Source organism: Arvicanthis niloticus, chromosome 8 (assembly GCF_011762505.2).
Source record: "Arvicanthis niloticus isolate mArvNil1 chromosome 8, mArvNil1.pat.X, whole genome shotgun sequence".
NCBI classification, from domain to species: domain Eukaryota; kingdom Metazoa; phylum Chordata; class Mammalia; order Rodentia; family Muridae; genus Arvicanthis; species Arvicanthis niloticus.
The window spans coordinates 31,571,357-31,592,159 of record NC_047665.1 but is presented as its reverse complement, the minus strand read 5'-3'; the positions used below and the strand labels follow the sequence as shown (position 1 = coordinate 31,592,159).

The window sequence follows — 20,803 nt, the reverse complement described above, 5'->3', positions numbered from 1 at the left end:
ATATGTGATACTGTTAAAGACTAAACTGAAAATATTATATTAAAAATATACCCAGTAATGTTGACTCTGAAAGTGTAATGATTTACCGGATAACTTGTGTGACTACTAAGTTCCTTCCGCTGGGAAACTCAGATCTGAGCCCCAGGGCCAGTGTTCCTCCCTGTCTATCATTGATTGGTCATATATCAAACATCCACACAATTTATCATTGATTGTTCATATATTAAACATCCACACAATTCGGCCTGGTCAACATTCCATTAGATTCTGAATCTCTACATTGACTTCCTTGACTTCTCTTTAGATCTGTATCTCATTTAACCCTTAGAACCACTGGAGAGCAAGAGAATCATGCTATTCCATGTTTACAGATAAGAAAACTAAGTCTCAATCACATAACAAACTCAAGGTCATAGGCATTTATAATGCTTTCGATGAATCTTAAAAAATGTGAAAATGACTAATTTTGGTGTGTGATGTATTTATTTACTTGCCAGTTTCTTTAATAATAAAGTCAATTAATTTTTAAAAAATATACAAAATGGATAAAGGTGTTAGATATCTAAGACTTTTAAAAAGAACCCCAAAACCTTAGTTTTAAGCCCAGAAATTCAGTGGTCTGTAGTCAGAAGTGTATACATACCTCACTGAAAAGACTTCCATTAACATATGAAATCCAGAGTTTCCAGAAGTTAGGCAGCTGACTTAACACAAGCTTGGTTAATTTTTCAACAAATGCCACTCTGTGGGGAGTCTTGTACCTCCATGCTAAAGGGTAAAAGAATAAAACACATGAATACATTTGTGAATCAAAAGAAAAATCTAATGGAACACAGAGACCTGCCCCTTCCCTTCCTTCTGATGAGGTACTTCTCTCAGCACTAAACTGGCAATGCCAGGCAACGGGAAAGGGGAGAGCAGCTGCCCAGGCCTCAGGAAACAGTGCTTCAGCCTTGTCCTAAGGATTGCTAGTGAGGTGGTTTGAGTATTTTTGGCCCACAGGAAGTGGCATTATTAGGAGGTGTGGTGTTGTTAGAGGAATGTGTCAATTGTGAGTGTGGGCTTGGAGGTAAATCTCCTCCCAATACAGAAGAGAGCCTCCTCCTAGCTGCCTGCCAAAGACAGTCAGTCAACTCCTGGGTGGCTATACCAAAAAGATGTCCCATCATACCAAAAGGACACTTTGCTTTGTCCTTTGCTTTGTTTTTTTGCCCTTTTGGTCCTTACGACAACTAGGTTCATAGCAGCTTTACTCATAATACACAGAAACTAGAAACAACAACCTAGATGTCCCTCAACCAAAAAATAGATAAAGAAAATATGATATATCTACACAATGGTATACTATTCAGCTATTAAAAACAATGACACCATGAAATTTGCAGACAAAGCAAATGGATGGAACTAGAAAATATCATCCTGAGTAAGTTAATTCAGACCCAGAAACCCTCGTATGGTTAGTATTCACTTTTAAGTGGACATTAGCCATAAAGTACAGGATAACCATGATACAATCTGCAGACCCAAAGAAGCTAAGTAATAAGGAGGGCCCAAGGTAAGATGTGTGAATCTCAGTCAGAAGGGGAAACAAAATAGTTATGAGAGGTGAATGAAGAGAGGGAACTGGATGGGAGAGGGAGTGAGGAGGAGAAAAGGGGTGGAGAAAGGGGGAAAGAGAGGGCTGGAAGTGAGACTGGAAATCAGTGGGGAGCATCTCTGGTGACTAACTGAAGACCTGGGACAGGAGAGACTCCAAGGAGTCTATGGGGGCAACCCTAGCTGAGATTTCTACCAACTGTGGATATGGAGAATAAAGTGGCCACCTCTTGTAGACAGGTGGGACTTCCAGTGGAGGGAGGGGGACATCAATCCACTCACAAAATATTCAACTCAAAATTTGTCCTGCCTACAAGATGTGTAGGAATAAAGATGGAACAGAGACGAGGGAATGGCCATCCAATGGCTACCTAAACTTGAGATCCATTCCATGTGAGAGAGCCAACCCCTGACACTATTAATGATACTCTGCTGTGCTTGCAGACAGGAACCTAGCATAACTGTCTCCTGAGAGGCTTCATCCAGCAGAGGATGGAAACAGAGGTAGACCCACAGCCAAACATCAGGTGGAGCTTAGGGAAGTCTTGTAGAAGAGTGGAATGTAAAATTGAGGAAACCAGAGGGGTCAAGGACACCACAAGAAGACTTACAGAGTCAACTAACATAGGCCACTGAGGGCTCACAGAGACTTGAACCACCAACCAAAGAGCATGCAGGAGCAGGACCTAGACCTCATACACATTTGTAACAGATGTGCAACTTGGTCCCCACCTGAGTCCCCTAACAATTGAAGTGTGGGCGGTCTCTGACTCTGTTCCCTGACACTGGATCCCCTTCCCCTAGCTCGATTACCTGGTTGGGCCTCAGTAGGAGAGTTTGTGCTTAGTTCTGCTGGGACTAGATATCCCAGGGTGGAATAGTACACAAAGGGGGCTTTCCCTTCTCTGGGGCAATGGGTGGGGAGATTTATAAGGGTGGGTGAAAGTTCAGTCAAGAATCCATGAACACACTCAAGTGCAATCATATAAAGACTACCTAGCATTCCATGACACAGAAAATATAAGGTGAAAAGTGTAATAAAACCTTCATCTAACAGAAGAAAACTGGAGAAATTCAGCAATATTTATCTATTTTTTGGTTCTTCTGCCTTTAGCTACAAGATAATCACACGTTCTGGCTATGGGTTCCTCTCTAACCTCCTGCTGCCTCTGGCTACTCCCATAGCCATACTCAGGCCAGAACACAGCAGTCACCAACTCTGGGGTCCAGTCCTAACCCTCACTCTATAAACAAAGCCAGACATCTTTACAAAGTATACCTAGGCAGGGTTGCCTTTCAGCTCAGTGTCTAAAACTTGTGTAGCACACATAATACCATGAGTTCTATCCTAAGCAGAGAAAGAGTCTAGGTAGACAGAAATAAATAAATGAATGAATGAATGAATGAATGAATGAATAAAAACAGACAAAAAGTCTTGGCATTGAATTCCAGTGAGGGAAGGCAGCAGCAGATTTATTTTAAAATGCTCCTTTGCCATTTGGCCATTGATAAAGAGCTGTGAACAGGTTTCTTATAATTCTTTGTCAAGTGCTTTTTATATATGGAAGCAAATATAAATATGTTCTCTTCACTGTCAAGAGTCCTGTAATTGCTGTGATTGTTCACACAGTTTGGCTTTCTGCACTTCTCATCACTGGTTCCTGGAGTTTCATATTCATACACGGAGCATTTGTGCAGACTATTTTATTTGGGATTATTCAAATTAACAAGCTTCCTCCTAACAGATAAAATTGCCTACTGTGTTTTAGTTAAATCTGATGTTTTCACTAAATGAAATCCTCCTCATTTAGCACTTGTACAATAAGAATAAATCCCACAAGAACCACTGGGTCAAAAAATGCAGCTATAGGTAATATTGAGAAGGACCTCATTACATGCAAAGAGCTTCTGTCCACTCTCAGAAGAAACATGAAAGCAGAATGTTTTCTTTGTTATATTCTCACCAACAAACAAGCCCCCAAACCCAAGACCACACAGAACAAAACCCTGACGGCTTGGTGGGACTGAGTATGACTGCCTGTTACAATTGCCACTGTCAGGAACAAGAGTGAGGATTCCATCACTGACAAAGCATGGGAACTCCTTTTGCCAGCTTGGGCCTCTGCATGCTAGGGCACATTAGCAGTTCTATATTGTGTGGAAAGTTTGGACTCCTTTGCATAAGCAAAAGGCATGGTTCTCTATATCTAAGGGTGTTGTACAATTTTATTTGTTCCCCTGGTGAAAGCCTGAAGATTATCTGTGTGCTTGTCATACACCTCTGACTTGAACTATGTGGACTGTTGACCAAGCAAGCTCTGTCTTCACAGTTTCTAGAACAGACAAGTTCAACAGAAGGCAAGTCTAGCAAGAAGCATATTTCATCTGACAACATGGCTATTTTCCCTAAAGGTAAGCAATAACACCAAACTACTAACAGCAGATACCATGTTGCCTGAAATGCATATAACCATGGCCAGCCTGATGCCAATGGAAATGAGTCAAGGGCAATGGATCCCCTAGAACTGGAGCTCCACACAGATGTTGTGAAGCACCACTTGGGTTCTGGGAACCACACAAGTGCCTTCTGCAAGAGCACCGAGGGCTCTTAACTACTGTGCACTCTCTCTAGCTCCCAAATTAAACTCTTTAAACTAAAGCACTGGAAGAGTTGCCTGGCTGTAGCAGTTACATGGCATTTTCTCACAAAGAGTAGTTCAAGCACCATTATCCTACCACTCAGCTCTCTGACCACTGCTACTACTCTGCATTCCTACTGCGGAATATGCGCCCATAGCACATGCATTCTTTGCTGGGAAATCAGTGAAAGCAGCATGGACAGAACTTACATCCCCATGAAGCTGGCAGACCTCTGAATGGTCTGACTGTGCACTCTACCCATGCATATAGTAATCACTCAGATTCATACATGTTCCACACACTATTCTCAAAGCAGCTGACCATGAAAATAATCCTGACTTCTTGCTGACTTAAAAACAAAACATTATTTGAAAAACCACAACACGGGCAAAAAGTAAATTTAGGTCCTCTCTTAAATCCAATAATAACTAAAACTGAAACCATTTTATGATGAGAAAAGTACTGAACAATTATTTTTAAAAAATAGCAAACTGATTCCAAAAGTTTAGTTCAGCAGATCTTTTATGGCAGATTAGTGGGTAAATAACTTTGTCCCAGTTCACAGCAATGGAGAAGACTGACACAGCTCTGGGCAGTGCTGTCAGACAGAAACTGTAGTGCTGGATGTGCCGCAAGTACTTACTGTTGCTCAGTCATCCAGGCCTTTAGTACTTAACACACTGTTGCTCGGTCATCCAGGCCTGTACAAGGTGGTGTGGTTCCAGGCCTTGCCCTGTCCAGCATGGGGCAAACTTGAGAATATGGTATTCTGTTTTATCTTTTTACTACCTGCCAATCTTCTTAAGTATGAAATGGAGTCTTTTTACCACATCCCTTCAAAGTACATAAATCTGAAAGATCACATGGAAGTAGGGGTGATAACTTACTGTCATCTCGGCCAGACTGAAAGCTGCTGCCCCTCTTCAGTGACGCTGTCTGGCTAAGATGGCCCAAGACCGTTGGGCGCACATCGTTATCTAGGTCGAGCATGGGGCTGTGCGGGCCTGGGGTACCTGGAAGAGAGATGGTATCTCTGTGTAGTTTAATCTAAAATAGTGCTTCTTCAAGGCTCTTTCTTGCTCAACCATTCCAGTCTTTTAAATAAAGAATTTAAGTGAAAATCTCTACAAATAGCTTTTGTTCTTATATTTCTTGTGGTGCTGAGGAGTGAATCCAGGCCCTCATGTAAAAGCTCTGCCACCGAGTTACTCGTAGCCCTAAATAGGTTTACAGAGTCAGTTCCATTATATCACACATGGACAACTCAACTCACCATTCTGGCTTAACACCAAGTTCTAAGAGACAACATCGTGGAATTAATGTGTGATTTGAGAAAGCATGCGGCAAAATTAGGTGTGGCGACACTGTAAAAGTAGACATTAAGAACTCAATGGCTAGCCGGGCGGTGGTGGCGCATGCCTTTAATCCCAGCACTTGGGAGGCAGAGGCAGGCGGATTTCTGAGTTCGAGGCCAGCCTGGTCTACAGAGTGAGTTCCAGGACAGCCAGGGCTACACAGAGAAACCCTGTCTCAAAACAAACAAACAAACAAACAAACAAAAAAACCAAAAAACAAAAAAAAAAAAAACCTCAATGGCTACAAAACAAGACCCAAGACCCATGCTTAGATAAGAAGCCACGGGCTTCCAAGACATGCTTCTCATTCCTCTGCACACATAAACACCACAGCTCACACGCTCACACATGCTCACACAGCTCACATAGCTCACACACGTGCTCACACACGCTCACACCTGCTCACACACGCTCATACATGCTTACATAGCTCACAACATGCTCACCTGCTTTCACTGCTGTCCCTTTGGAATATGGGATTCCATTCCCTATTTTCATAGCCACCAAATTTGAATCCTAATCTAACACAGTTAACATTGTAGAAGCTAAACAAACTCCACACCTGTCACTGAAGCACTCAGGAGGTGGCTGCAGGAAGATCCGTAGTTTAATGCCAGCCCTAGCTACATAAGCAAGTTCAGGCCAGCCTGGGCTACATGAGATCTTGTTTCAAAATGCTAACAAATGTGGATCTTTTTGTTGTTGTTGGTTGAGGAGAAGGGGAGGAAGGAGGCCTCGTCTGCTTTCTCTTGCCAAATTTCCCATTTTCTCCAACAGCAGGCCTCACTCGCTGCTTCTCTTCCTTCACCCACGTAAACTTCTATCCTTAAAGTGCAACCACCATAGCTACTGCCTGGCCAGTGACACCCCAGATCAAACTGCTTTCTACCTCCACTGCCTCCGCCATCAGTCAGGATGTGCTCTACTCTGACAACTTCATGATGTACTGTTCACCTCCAGGCCAGTTCACTGTTCCCTTGGGGAACAAGAACTATTATATCTCTCTCTTTCCCACATCACTGGGCCTTCCACAGGGAACTCCCTCAAGATACGAGTGACTGATTTCAAGTTACTTACTAAAAACTGTTTATAATTCAATTTTAAAAGAATATGGCTATTTTCAAGTTCTAAAGAAAAGTACCATTTATAAATCAAAATAATATTTTGATGAGAATAAGGTGATATTTCTATGGCAGCACAGATGACAGCTATTCAATAACATCTAACAAGCATTTACTGAGCAATCTTATGTGCACTATTCTGGAGGACTTTAGAGTCTGGCTGACTTGGGGCAGAAAATAAGTCAATAAACAGCTCGATATAACTTAAGTTGATATTCAGAGAATACAGTGAGAAGGAACAGGACCTTTTTTCACGAGTCCCTGTCACTGTGCATCACCAAACATGGTATAGTACTGGCTACACTCTACAGTGGGTTTTACAGAATAAAAGTTATGTAACTTAGATAGATTTCCTTCCTTCCTTTCTTCCATCTTTCCCTCCTTCCCTCCTTCCTTTGTGGAATACAATTGTTCGTGGACCCTGTTCTGATGACTGTGTTAACTGCTGCATATCTATTCCTACTTTAGAACATACTACATATAGCATAAGACTTCTATAATCCAGAATGTAAAGTAAAATAAGTGTAAAGTATGTAAATGTAAAGTTTAAAACTGCAAACAATAAACATGATAGTTGATATTAATGGACTTGCAAGTCTCCTCCACACCAAGAGGATTTACATTGACTGGGGTGAGGTGGGAAGGCGCACGCTAAAGTAGGCAGTACTGTTCTCTGACGCTGGGTCCTAGCTTGCACAGGAAGGAGCATGCTAGCTGAACACAAGTCCTCCTTGCTCTCTGCTTCCTGATTGTGGATGGAATCTTCTGCCTGGACTTCACCGCCATGACTAACTTTAAATCCACCTGAGCAAGCTTCAAGCCTCTTCCCTGACAACTGCCTCTGCACGGCATCTTTAACAGTGACGGCAAAAAGAATCCAGACAGGTAGGATAAAGTTATTTGTAACTGATTTCTTTACATATTAAATGGAAAATCTGTGTAGAAATTTTCATAATTTATGACATTTTACATACTGTAGTTTATACAATCTTCACTGTTACTAAATATAGAAGAAATTAATATAAAACACTAATTTTCTGATGTAGCAGAAAGATAAAGAGGCTTAAGCTTAGTAATATGTTAAGAATACCTGAAAATTCATAATGTATATAAATATGAATATTTAAAATGTCACAAAATGCTTTTATTTTATGAATATATATTCCACATTATGTTCATGGGATCTAAGGCTGTATACATTTATGATTAAGTAGGAAAGATTTTCTAGCCTCATGAAAATATATTATCTATATTTCTATTAATATTAGAATTAACATTGCTTAAGTGGATCCTCAAAAAAATGTTTTTCTCCATAAATGGTACTTTGACTTTAAGTTAAATGGTTTGATTTTATTTGTAGTTTAAGAAGGCTTGAATTTTGAAACTTAAAAATTGGTTTATTGTATTCTTTAACAATGATATCAATAATATGTTTTGTTCTGTCAGAAAGCATCACATCAGTGCTCTGCTAGCTACACATGAGAGAACTGATTACCTGGTAATTATCATTACCAGCAAAAACTCAGAGCAGGTAGCTGAAACAGCATGTGCTCAGCAGGTCCAACTGGCACTTAGTATCTTTGCAACAGTATGTGAGCTAGAAGACCAGAAGGTGGCGCTGCAGGGCTACATGCAAGAGTTTAAGCAACTGGTCTCAAACTGGGGGTCCTGACCCCTTCAGCAACTAGCTCTTAAAAACATTTACGTTATATTTCACAACAGTAGCAAAATTACAGTTATAAAGTAGCAACAATAATAATTTTATGCCTGGGGTCACCACAACATGAGGAACTGTATTAACGGGTCACAGCACCATTACGAAGACTGAGAATCACTCTTTAAAGCCTCCAACTAAGCGGTGGGCACTAACCTAGAGTTTCTCTTCCCAAGGCTTAGTTTCTTTCCTCTGACCAAAGGTCTCACAGTGTGTTACAGAATGCCAGAGGAGGTATGAGTTTAGAAAGAAAGTTATTCAGAAGTTTATTTTAAACAAACTATATATCACATATTATTACCATGTCAAAAATCAAAAGGCCTTGCGGATCCTGACATTCCTTTAAAACTTCAATTATGTGACTCGATACTTTTATTTCTCAAGATGATTATAGATAAGTTGTTTTGATAATGAGTATTTCTATAGGACAATGAAGAACAAGAGAAATACAATTTATTTTGTAAACCATAGAATTAGCATAAGACTTTAAAATTCTCTACAAAAGTCAACCTTGTCTTCATTTATACCTTATGATACAAGAAGCTAGAAAGAACCTGTTTATTACACAAGCACACACACCTAGGACTGTGAGATGACTGTGTGGTGAAGTACACTTGCCACTCTTGTGGGACACCCACGTTCAGTTCCCAGCACCCACATGGGGCCAGCTCCAGGGTGATTTCTGTGCCTTCTTTGGCCTCCTGGACACTGATACCCATGTGTACATACCCCCACACACTCACAAACACATACATAATTTAAAATAAAATCATCTTTTTAAAAAAGCAGATACAATTGAAGACCATCTTTTTACAAAAAGCAAATACAACTGAAGATGGTGTCACTTTGTATATTTTCTTTGAAAGCAAACAGCCCTGGCCACTGGGAATCAGCTGAGGACAGTGTTCTCCACCACCACACATTTAAGGCTTTAGTGTTTGCACTGGGCTGTTTTTGTAGATGACAGCAAAATTTGGCCCTGTCCTTTTCAAATTAATGCTAAGTTAACATGAATTTCAACAAATAAATTGTTTTCTTAGACATAATATGTCTCAAAAAACAAAACTCTTAAGATTTTTGGTGAGTGGAACTTTAGGGAAGGAAGCTACTGGCAGCAGTGGGATAAGGACTGGCTCCACTTAACCTTCAAGCTTCATCTGCAACACATGGAAAACTATGAAAACTTTACTGTCAAATATGAGGCTACTGCATTTACTAACTCCACATTAAGAACAGCAGTAGGAATTCATCTGAAGAGAAAATTCCATGGCCATCAGTAGTAGCTTACTATGTTGAAAAATGGAGTTACAAAGATTAATGCTTTAAACAATGAACTGTGAAACCCTTCTAGCTCTAAAATTATTATTTTATGATTCAGAGTTTCAATCTGAAATTTTGCATCATTTGTATGAACAAAGTGGAAAGCATACATTTTGATTGGCAGTTATTATTTGATTGAAGGTATAAAGTTTACATTGAACATAAATTAAAACAATGTCTTGGATGAATGAGTGAATAAACGAATGAGTAACTCGTAAGATTAAAGCCCCCTTTACTACGGATCTGTGGAAGCTATCTGCTGCATAACTACCATGCAGAGATGACTCTGGAAATCTCAAGCAGGCAGAGTCCTGCAGCACAGGTCTTCAGCACAGCTTCATTCTCAAAGTGCATGCAGGAGCGGCAACAAGACCAACACAATTCTAGAAGTAATTCACAGCTAGCTGCATCCTTCAGTTACTGAAACTAGTATCATTTTATAATTTTACCAAATGTCTGAAAAAAAAGATCCTGTAAGACACTTAACATTAAACTCAAGCACAATCAAAAGCTGGTGTCTTATTTTTCCAATTAAATATTCTATACCCTCAAGAAGTAACATTCTTTTATATTTCTTCTAATGTGAAATATGCAGAACAAATTAAAACAAACATTAAATCTGGAAATTATTTTTGAAATAACATAAGACAGAAAAGAAATCTTGTTTTACTAAGAGAAAACCAGTTGGAAGCTTGGTTTAGAAGTAGCGGGTATGTTCCTAGGACCACTAAAGGCGACCAGTCCTGGTCATGTCACCATTTGTCACCATTTGCTATAAATTTGAAACATTTCTAATTTCTACAAACTGGAATTTCTACTAGATAAAAGCTCTTCAGCTTTTAATTGTTTCATAACTTTTGTAAAGCTCACAAATTTAATGTGTGAACTTGAAACAGTTTCAAATAGCAATAAGAACTTTTAGAAGATTCTATAAAAAAGAAAGGAAACTAGCATGTGTCATATATCTTGACTATCATGTATCACATTATTTTAAATGCAAATATTTGTTAAACTTTGTTTGGCAGGCTCCATACATAAAGCCTGCAGATGTGCAGTCAGGGAACACCTTCACTGTGTTTCCATGCCTCCTGTAGCAAGTTTCTCACAGTCTACAATAGCACAGGGGGACACTGATCCACTGCCCCAGACACAGGAGGGCAGCCTACTTCCTTGCCACCTTGAAACACCTTTGAACACACTTTCCTGTGCACAGCAGGCCCCTGTCCTGCCTGCAGCCCGACCACCCACTGTTGCTTGTTGACCAAACACGTAGGCTCAGGAGCCTCAAGGCAGAGGCAGGACAGGATTCCTTTCAAGCACTACACAGAGGAATCTCAATGCCAAGGCTGGGGTGGGTGTATCAAGGCAGAATTACAAATTCCTCACGAATTAGACCTGTGTCAACAGATAAAAATGCTCTTTGATCTTCTGATTCTATATATTAGAAGCTCCAACAGAGCAATTTCCTCAATTCCAAGGGAATAATTTAATCCCAATTAACCCAGAGGACTCAGTCACCACTCAGTTTACCTCATTCACATCTGAGCTTCCCACCTGGGTTCTAGGCCACATTTCTGGTGTACACTTCAACATCAAAACAACAGTTTACAAAAGGAAATGAATTTTGAAAACAAAATTAAAGATATGAACTTTCAAGATGCTAGAAGAGCCAACTTGGCCAGTGAGAAAGTTTGTAATAAAGTGGGTATAGAGTAACCAAAAAGGGTAATCTCTGTTTTATTAAGGTCTTATGGTTCACGGCAGGTATAAATAGATGACATAAAGAAAAATAAGTCTATATTATGCAAGTCAAAGAATTATAAAAATCAGAGAATACAGAATAAAAATACTTGCAAATGTCACCGTTTTACTATTATCTTGTACATGTTCTGAACTGAGTGTACCTAACATTTAGTGTTAACCTTAATTTCTATTAGGAAGAAAAGGACAGGATTAGTTAGGCACCAAGTGGTAGTGGCTCTCACTGCAAAGCTGTGCAGTAAGCCATGGAGACTCAGCTGTGGGGGTGGGGGAACAAACCACAGAAGAGGTCCTTTGACAAAGCATTTGTGATCTATCTATGTAAAACAGAAAGGTAAACAGATCTCTTAGTGAGAGAACAAGATCCAGTTCTTCCCTATGGCACAAAGAACAGTTCTTACTCTACTGTGCAGACCGAAAACGCCTCTGAAAAGGCAAACCTAATTCATAAGGTCTTAACTGCTTTTTAAAAAAGTGCCTAAGTTACTGGTACCAATTCCTGGTCTTTATTTTTATTTGAAAGGTAAAATTCTCATTGTGCTCGTTAGTTTTTTGTCAACTTGACACAAGTCAAAGAGCTATCTGGGAAGAACGTCAATTGTGAAAATGCCTCCATCACACTGGCCTGTGGGAAGTCTGTGAACAGTTTCTTGATTAATGGTTCACATGGGAGGGCCTGTGGGGGATGCCACCCCTAGGCAGATGGGCTTGCCTTGTATAAGAAATGAAGCTGAGCAAGACAGTAAACAGCATTCCTCCAGGGCTTCTGCTGCTTTAGTTCTGCCTCCATGGTTCCTGACTCTGCCCCTGCTGAGTTCCAGCCAGACTTCTCAATGATGGACTATAGTTCATCGGCTGAAATGAAGCCTTGCTTTGGTCATGAAGCCTCGGCTTTGGTCAGTTTTTTATCACAGCAACAGAAAAGTAAACTAAGACAGTCATCAAATTATATACATATTTCAAAATCTACAATCAATCATGTTTTTAAAAATTGTCAATTTGTACTTTGGCAAATACAACTGTTTATATACACTTATGCTACTTTCAGACACCAGCCTCATTTTCTAATGTGGGCACTCTGAATCCAATTCATGATGTTTTTCCTGCTTCTGAAAAACAAAACAAATAAAACATACACGCAACACACACACACACACACACACACACACACACACACACACACACACACGAGAATGGAAACCTTGGTTTGGGCTCAGTGCTTCTCCTATGCTTCCCTCTCCTGCATCCACTTTAGTCTGTGCATCCCTGTAGAGCTCCCAGACTTAAAACAGGTACCAAACCCTGCCAAACACTAACTCTTCTAAAGCCAATTTAAAATACACTGTTATTACAGCATGTAAAAGAACAATTGTCCAGGTGAAGGGCTCCCTGCAAGGAGTCTGCAACTAGACCCTGCCACACTGCCCAGTCGTTATGCTCCCAATAACAGAGGACTTAGCTGTAGGGAAAAGATGCAGATCAACCCAAATCTATCTGCAATTGCTGTAGTAGTGTCTTCTTTTTCCTACTTCTAAGTGCTATCATTCAGGGTATGCTATGGCAAACACTGAGATTCACTCACTCAATCTCAGTGTTTCCTTCAATCTCAGGAAAATGAACTCCATAATTAACCCTTCCTAATGTATAAATCACACTATAACTTTTAAGTAAAAGTTATAATTTTTAAAAAATGCTTAAAATGTGAATAACCTATGTCTACTGTCTTAACTATGAAATTTTTTTTTTTTATAATTCTAAAGAAAATTCAATGAAGCCAACAGTTTCCTAATAAGGACTGCAATTTACTCTAATACATGGAAACTACCCTACTCTTCCTTTAGGAAAACACCAGAATTATATTAGTAACCCTATTATTCAAAATGCTTATGTAGAAAATGTGTACATAAAGATAAATTTAGATAAACATCAATAAAAACATAGCTTATTTATACAGTATAAAATGTAATCAAATTATAGATACCTGCTATTGAATGAGCTTCAGCTGAAAATGAAACCTTTTGTATCTTAAAGTTTTTGGACAAACAAATATTTTTAGTTTTATCAGTGAGTATTTAACAACCTACTAGATGTTTGAAATCATTAAAATCTTATTTTGTTGGTTGGTGGGTTTACAGTGCATCAAATCCAGGGGCTTGAGCATGAGGAGCTGTGAGCAGCTTCTGAGCAGCTCATTGCCTGCAGCCCACTCACCAATATGACTACTGAGAAAAGGCTACTCAGGAGTGACATGTCCCCTCCAAGTCTTCAGAGACAACCTGAGCCATGTGTGAATGTTCCTTCCTTCTGTTGTGTGTCTATTTTTAAGCACACATTGCTTACATAAGCCCTGGCTCCTCTTCTAAATGCCCTTCACTGAGCTCTAATTCTAGGAAGTCCTTCTGGAAGTCCTAACGAGAGCACAGATCCTAAGATGCCAGAGCAAGCTGATGGCCTTTCCCCCAGTTTACCAGACAGCCAGCTGGTCTGAGAGTCAAACTCAAGCCATTTTAGGAACAAAGAAGATACCTTTGAAGGCCACCTTTCAAAGTCCTGTTTGAGAATCCCAGCAGGGGTTAACCAAAGGCTTTTCCTGCCAGGAAACCTCAAGACATACTCTAATTTTGGACCTATTTCATAGGAATTCCTAGAGACCAATCCTCAGGCAGTGGAAAAAGTTTGACTTGTGCAATGGTTCAGAGTATTGGAAGTTTTGCACTCAGGGCACCAGAAACCGGATGGTCACTCAGTTCAGGCTAGAAAAATTTAGTACTCAAATCCTGCAGCTCTACTTAAACTTTCAAAATCAGGTCTTATAATGTACATAATTCATGAAATTTAGAAAAAAATAAAAATACTTATGTTTTCCCAACCTAAAACATTGGTTTTATGTCCTGACACTTTTCCTCAATGTAAAAAAAATCCCAAAGGTCCTATCTGAGCTTCAGGGTCAGGACTCGGGGACCAGGGAGGAAATCTGAGAATGCCAGCTCTCTGAGGAAGGTAGTGAGCCCTCCCATTAAATCACTGGATGAGCAGCATCTGTCAGGGTGACTGGATATTATAACAACTGAAATCCAAAGGAGGCCCTACTAGTCCTTGATACAGATCATGGTCATGTATAAAGGACAATTTTGTTTTTTTAAAAGACACCAAGAATTCTTTCCCTGTTTTTAATATTTATAATCTATCCATTTAAACTGGGTTTTATTTCACAAACTGTCTCAGTTCTTAGCCACTGTTTTGTCTGAGTTTAAACAACTGCATCCATTTCTCTTCTCCAGAGTTAGTAGTCTAAGTGCAGTGACTAGAATAGAAATAGATCCATTGTTTTTAGATTGACAGGACAGCCAGCTTTCACTGTGAAATGAGGATCCTGAGAATGCCCTTTGAGAACCATGGCACCTTGACAACAGAGTTCTAGATGAAATGCAGGCATCATCATTTCAGAGCACACACACCACCTCTAAACAGCATCTGACAGTTGGAATGTTAGTCCCTTCTCACATACAGGAGCCTTCAACAGACAGCTACAATCAATACCACCAAGCTTGCACCTGCCAGGCAATCAGGCACTCTGTCTCTGAACACAGGGGTCAGTCAAATCAAGCCACAAGTACCATCAATTAGGCTGATGGCAATGACTTTTTCCATCCCTGCCACCACTGAGTCCTGAAGCTCTAGAGGGAAAGCTAGAGGTACCCTGCTCAGATGCAACCATAATTTCTGGTCCCCTTCTAGCAGTCATCTTCATCTTCTCAGTGTCAACCTGGATCACGTACTTAAGGTGAGAATAACAGTTCAATGGATTACTAATTAATACTGTACAACTTTTCCTTAATAAAATCCACCTATGAGAGAAAATAAGCATCAAAACCCACAGAAAGTAGACTTGGTTCATCTAGCTTGGGATCTACAGTACAGATCTTCCTAAGTAGCCCGGGGCTGACTTGCCTTCCTGCCAGAGATCCCAGTCTGATGGAGTACTTGCTACAACAGTGCAGCACAGGGGCATGTGGACTGGTATGTTGTGACTCAGAGGCCTGGAGAGAATAGGATGGTACAACCAAGAAAGTATCTGGACACACACTCCTCCTTCCCATCATCAGTGTGTACTGACAGTACATCTGTCAGCAGTTGCTGTGACACCTCCTCACAAAGGAACTCCAACCTATCACATTAGAATGTATGACTGATGGAGGACCCACATACTTAGTGGATCTTCTTCCACTCTGCCTTACGTTATAACAGACTTAAGAAAATTATTTATGAGTTCATCAACAACTATAGATTACATGAAAGAACAACTGTTTATCCCCTATAAACTTACACTTAAGACATGTGTTTTAGCTAAAGACTGCCCCTTGCACACAGACCTGTACACCATCATTACACTGCCTGTCAAACTGTGTGTTAAAGGGGTAGCACATCCAATGGCATATACACATACAATGCTGACTTGAAAACATCCTTCTGCAAAAAGGGACAAAGCAAATGCATTTTTTCCAGGCTCTTCTGTGCTAGGAAACAAAATCTGCTGTGTACTGGGCACGTCTGCCAATTCATCTACAGAAGTATCAGTTAAAACCTGATGGTAGCATTGCTTCCTGGCTTCTGGTTAAGATCAAGTATAAAAGGGGATAACAGAAACACCTAGGAAGGACTCTAGATAAAATTAAATTGAACTTGAAAATTAACAGATATTTGTTATTAATATGTTATTAAGATTAGGGATAGTAGTATATGCCTGCAATTCCAGGACTCAGAAGACTGAGACTAGAGGACCACTGCAAGTTCTAGGGCAGCCTGGGCTTCATAAAAAGATCTTGTCTCAAAACAAACAAACAAACAAACAAACAAGATACCCCCAAATAGAAATAAATTATTGATATTTCAAGTACTGATACTGGAACTTCAATTTAAAAATTTTAAATAGCCCTGGCCTCTAAAAAAATGTACAGGTAATTATGTGGTCAACTTCAAATAATATAGAATGAGGGAGACGGAAGTAACAGGTAAAAGATTAGCTAATAACTGATTAAACTAAGCTAGGTATATGAGAAATTGTATATACATACATATATGGGTTTGTCAGCATGTGTGTGTGCCTGTGCATGCTCATGACTATGCTTTGTGACTGGGGCATGTGTAAGGCCCGAAATTCAGTCCCCAGCAGTGTGTGTGTGCATGGGCATGCATGTGGTTTTCTAAAATGAAATAATAAAACTGCTTCTTTAAAAACCACACCAATCTTTTAATTAATTAATTTATTAATTATTATTATATGTTATATATAATAATTAATTAATAATATTAATTAATTAATATTAATTAATGTAAATAATTTTAACATTATATGTTAAAATTATTTACATTCAGCACTAATTAGACTTGAAGTTATTAATAACAAAAAGAAAAAATAAAAAGACATAAAGTTGAAAGGGAGATGGTTAGGGGTACTAGGGGAAATTGGAGGAAGATAATGTTGGCTAGATGCTCAATATACATTGTATAAATGTAAGAAACTTTTAAAGAGTAAAAACTAATGTTTAAAAATTATTTGAATAATTCATATTAACATTTATTAGTAACAAAACAAAGGTAAATTTAAGCCTATTCAGAAGACTAAAGGAAAATTAAATTCGATAATAACCTATTTAAATTTGCATAATGAGTTTAGGAATTACATGGTCACTAATATGTTTTTGCTGAATGACAGAATAAAGAAAAATCAATAAGCATGCACACAAACATAGCTTTAATTTCTTTTTCTAAACTTACCTCTGAGTCATAGACAGAAGTTCCTTACTTCAGCTAGAGGTTGTCTGCTAGCTACTTCCAGTTCTTAGCTAATATGGAGCCTCTGTAAGCTATCTTCTCAAACTGACTATATGAAAATGAAAATGAAAGATAACTTCTCAGTTATCTTTCTTCAAAATCTTTTTCATTTTTCTTTTTATTACTGGTCTCAACATTTTAATTGCCTAGCAATTGTATGTTTAATATGTTTCCTTTCCTCTACTAGTAGTTCCAGGAGGCAGGGCCTGCTTCTCCTTCACTCACCATTGTCTATCTAGACTTGGTACTTTCTGATTCACAAGTGACTCTGGATATGTCTGATGAAGAGTGAAACTTTCCAAGGACTAATACAGTTTCTACAGAATTATGTTCAGCCCTTGTAAAAATTAACTCTTCTATGAAATAAAGTTTTGTCAATACCACTAGTCAACAAAATCCATAGATTTCTGCAAAAGTGCTCTCTTTTACTTTTGGCACTTGCTTTGGCACTGTGCTGTACAGTACCAAACAGTGGGCAGAGGGCTGACAACAATGAAGACAGGTACCAAGACCAAGAAAATCTGATCTTCATTCCCTTAACTACTAAGCATTAACAAGCAAGTAAGCTGGAAGAGAATCTCTTGCCTTTTAGGCTCTTCATGTGGCCTTCTTTGCAGTCTTGCATGAGCTTGAGGGTCCACTTGTGCTGAGCTCCGATACACTGCCAAGCAGGGTCACCAGGTGCATGGAGGTCAGAAAGATACCTGAGAAGGCAAAGCACAAGGCTCCTGTTAGAACAGCAACGGCAAAGGTTGTTATGTTGTAACATTATTACCAATTTTTAAAGAAAAACTAAAATTTAACAAACTAGTAAAGCACTTGCCAATATTTGTCTTTAATACTTAGTTTATATTGAAATATACTACATTGTTTTCATTCCATAGTAAATGACAAAGCTGTTGGGTTTTTATTCTTTTTAAAATTTTATGTGTATGTATGTTTTGCCTTCATTATGTAAGTATACCATGTGAGTTCCTGGTGGTTGTGGAGGTCAGAAGATGGTACTGGATTTCCTGAATCTGGAGTTACAGGAAATTCAGAGCTGCCATGTGGGTATTAGAACTGAACGTAGGGCCAGCTGTAGAATTTTAATTTACCTCTTTACCTAAGAGTCAACAAAAAAGACAAAACTGGTTCGACAAAGGCCAAAGGTCGTAAGGATTCAGTGAGAACACATTTTTACATTTAAACTTATTTTTATTTTATTTAAAGAAAAACATGAGAGAGAAAAAAAAAAAAAACCAAAGGGGAGGATAGAGTGAAAAGAAAAGAAGAGGGGGACAAAGACAGAGAGAGATGAAGAGAGTGGGGGAGGAAGAAACCAGCTGACCAAAACTAATCAGAAGAATTCTATCTCCCATTTACCAGACACACTCAGTACACTGGACATCCCTCCTATTCTCTACTCCTACAGATGCAAACGTAGCAAACCACATTACAGTAAGCATTAACCATAGCCGTGCAATGAAAAACTCTTCAACCTAACCTTGGGGCAGGGTTTTTTTTTTTTTTTTTTTTTTTTTTTTGAGGAAGAGGGAGAAACTAACTTTACGTTTATAGCCACTTCTCTCAAGTTTTTTCTATTACTTGAGAGTCATTTCATTAAACCTAGGTGGGAGCCAGCAGAGGAAACTGGGTGAATTCCCCTGCCTCCAATCTCTTCTGGTATAAAATATGGCCACTGGATGGCAATGTGACACTATGCTACAATGACTTATGTATAAGGCCACTAAAATTTAAGCATTGACAGAATGCACTTATCTCTAGGAGGTAAATTAATTTACAACTGAAAAACTATTTTTCTATAAAATGTAATACAGACAGATACTTTTTTCAATAGTTCTCAAAATATTTAAAGTTTTCTTTGTACAAGAAATACTCAATTCCATGTATATTTCAACCAAAAATTTTCTGTCAAACGTTACTCGTTTGGCCCTGAGCCCTTATATAATACACACATATCAACTCTAGACGTATGTTCAAATGAACTTACTGCACTAAAATACTTTTTAACCCTCAGCTATCCTTTGCCTTGAGGTTAAAAATTTGTGGTCTATGAAAATGTTCATTGATGGTTACAAGCTGTGACCTTAGCCGTGTCCTAATCACTGTGGGGCATACCCACAGTTCTTCAGTAGTGGGTACTCATTACTCAGACATCTCAATTAGCAGCTAATTAGAGGAGAAACAAATCCATTTTATAATAAGTTGACAACAAACACAATGTTGAATAGAACCCTGACATGCATTTAGGAATGCGCCACGAAACCCTGCCCTTCAGGAGCTAATAGCTCAGAGACCTGACTCCACAGAGAGCAGCAGCTCTGCCCGCTGCTCAGCACTATGATGGCTGTCTGCCCTCCCTGTGACTGTCCACAGGCTGCAAACAGCTATGTTAATGTGCTGAAAGGTAGAAAGCCAAAAGGAATTTGCCCATATAAAGAAGGTACCTATAAGCCTTTCTCATTTATGAGAGCACTGCCCTCAGAAGAAAACCACATTCTAACAAATTACATTTAGCTTAGTATGAGGAAGTCAATGCAGATAAAGTTCCCCAAATCCACTCTGACTTTAACTCTCCCAAGAGCTTTTCTCTTTTATTATTTAGGATATAAATACAGCAAATAGTAGCTTATGTCCTTCCTTCCCTAAGAACATACTTTCTGATCTTCCCTGCTGAGCACGATCTGTTGCAACATCTCCCTATATGGCTGCTTTGCATCTGCATACTTCAGAACTAACACTTTCCTTTCTCCCCAATTCGCTGTCTACAGCAAAGCACAGCAGTATTCTTTTACAGAAGAGGCTTCCTTTTCATAGTGAAGTTCTGGTTAGGGCTGCAGACAGTGTATCACTTGGGCTCTTTTGCAGTAGCCCAGCAAACTTGCTTTGTATGTTCTAAAATTGTAAATCTCTTTAGCTCATACATTATGTCCCTAAAAGTTTTAATAATCCTGTACCATCTTAATATGAAATTGAAGAAGCTTAGAAACATTTTATGTAGAAAGATGAAGTTACTGTCTCAGAAAATCTAGAAAATGTTTCAGTTGGAAAGTACAATGTTAGTGGTAGATTTCAGTAAGTTTCTTTTCTTTTTAGTACCAAGCTTAAAACTAGCAGTTTCACTAAAAGAATCTTAGTTTAGTGGTACTAGTTACTGCTTTTCTTTTTAAACGATATACTAGAGAACATTTTGAAAAAGGCTTTTTGGAATGGTAGGGAGGTGGAGTAAAGGATCTTAATTCTGAAAAGCATAGATTCAGACTTTCAGAATTTGAGGAGGAACATTTTCAGTGAAACTATGGGCTCAATTCTCATGAAAACAAAACAAAACAAAGGACATCTAAAAGCATTTTAGCCACCCTTTGGGATTTTCAGTAGCTCTAGGGGTAGGGACACACTGGTGAAGACAGAGAGGGAGGGAGAGAAGAAGGGAAGGAGGGAGGGAGGGAGGGAGAGAA

At 39.1% G+C, this 20,803-nt stretch overlaps 1 protein-coding gene across 1 annotated transcript in view; it reads right to left on the bottom strand.

Annotated features, from left to right (window-relative positions):
* The window catches only part of Exoc2 (exocyst complex component 2), a 159,587-nt gene that overhangs the window by 65,884 nt on the left and 72,900 nt on the right, over nucleotides 1–20,803 (bottom strand). Inside the window, exons 11-13 of the mRNA XM_034510216.2 lie at nucleotides 17,928–18,046; nucleotides 5,124–5,249; nucleotides 644–768 (exon numbers count right to left, since the gene is read on the bottom strand). Coding sequence (XP_034366107.1) covers nucleotides 644–768; nucleotides 5,124–5,249; nucleotides 17,928–18,046 — 370 coding nt within the window. The remainder of the gene's footprint in view (nucleotides 1–643; nucleotides 769–5,123; nucleotides 5,250–17,927; nucleotides 18,047–20,803) is intronic.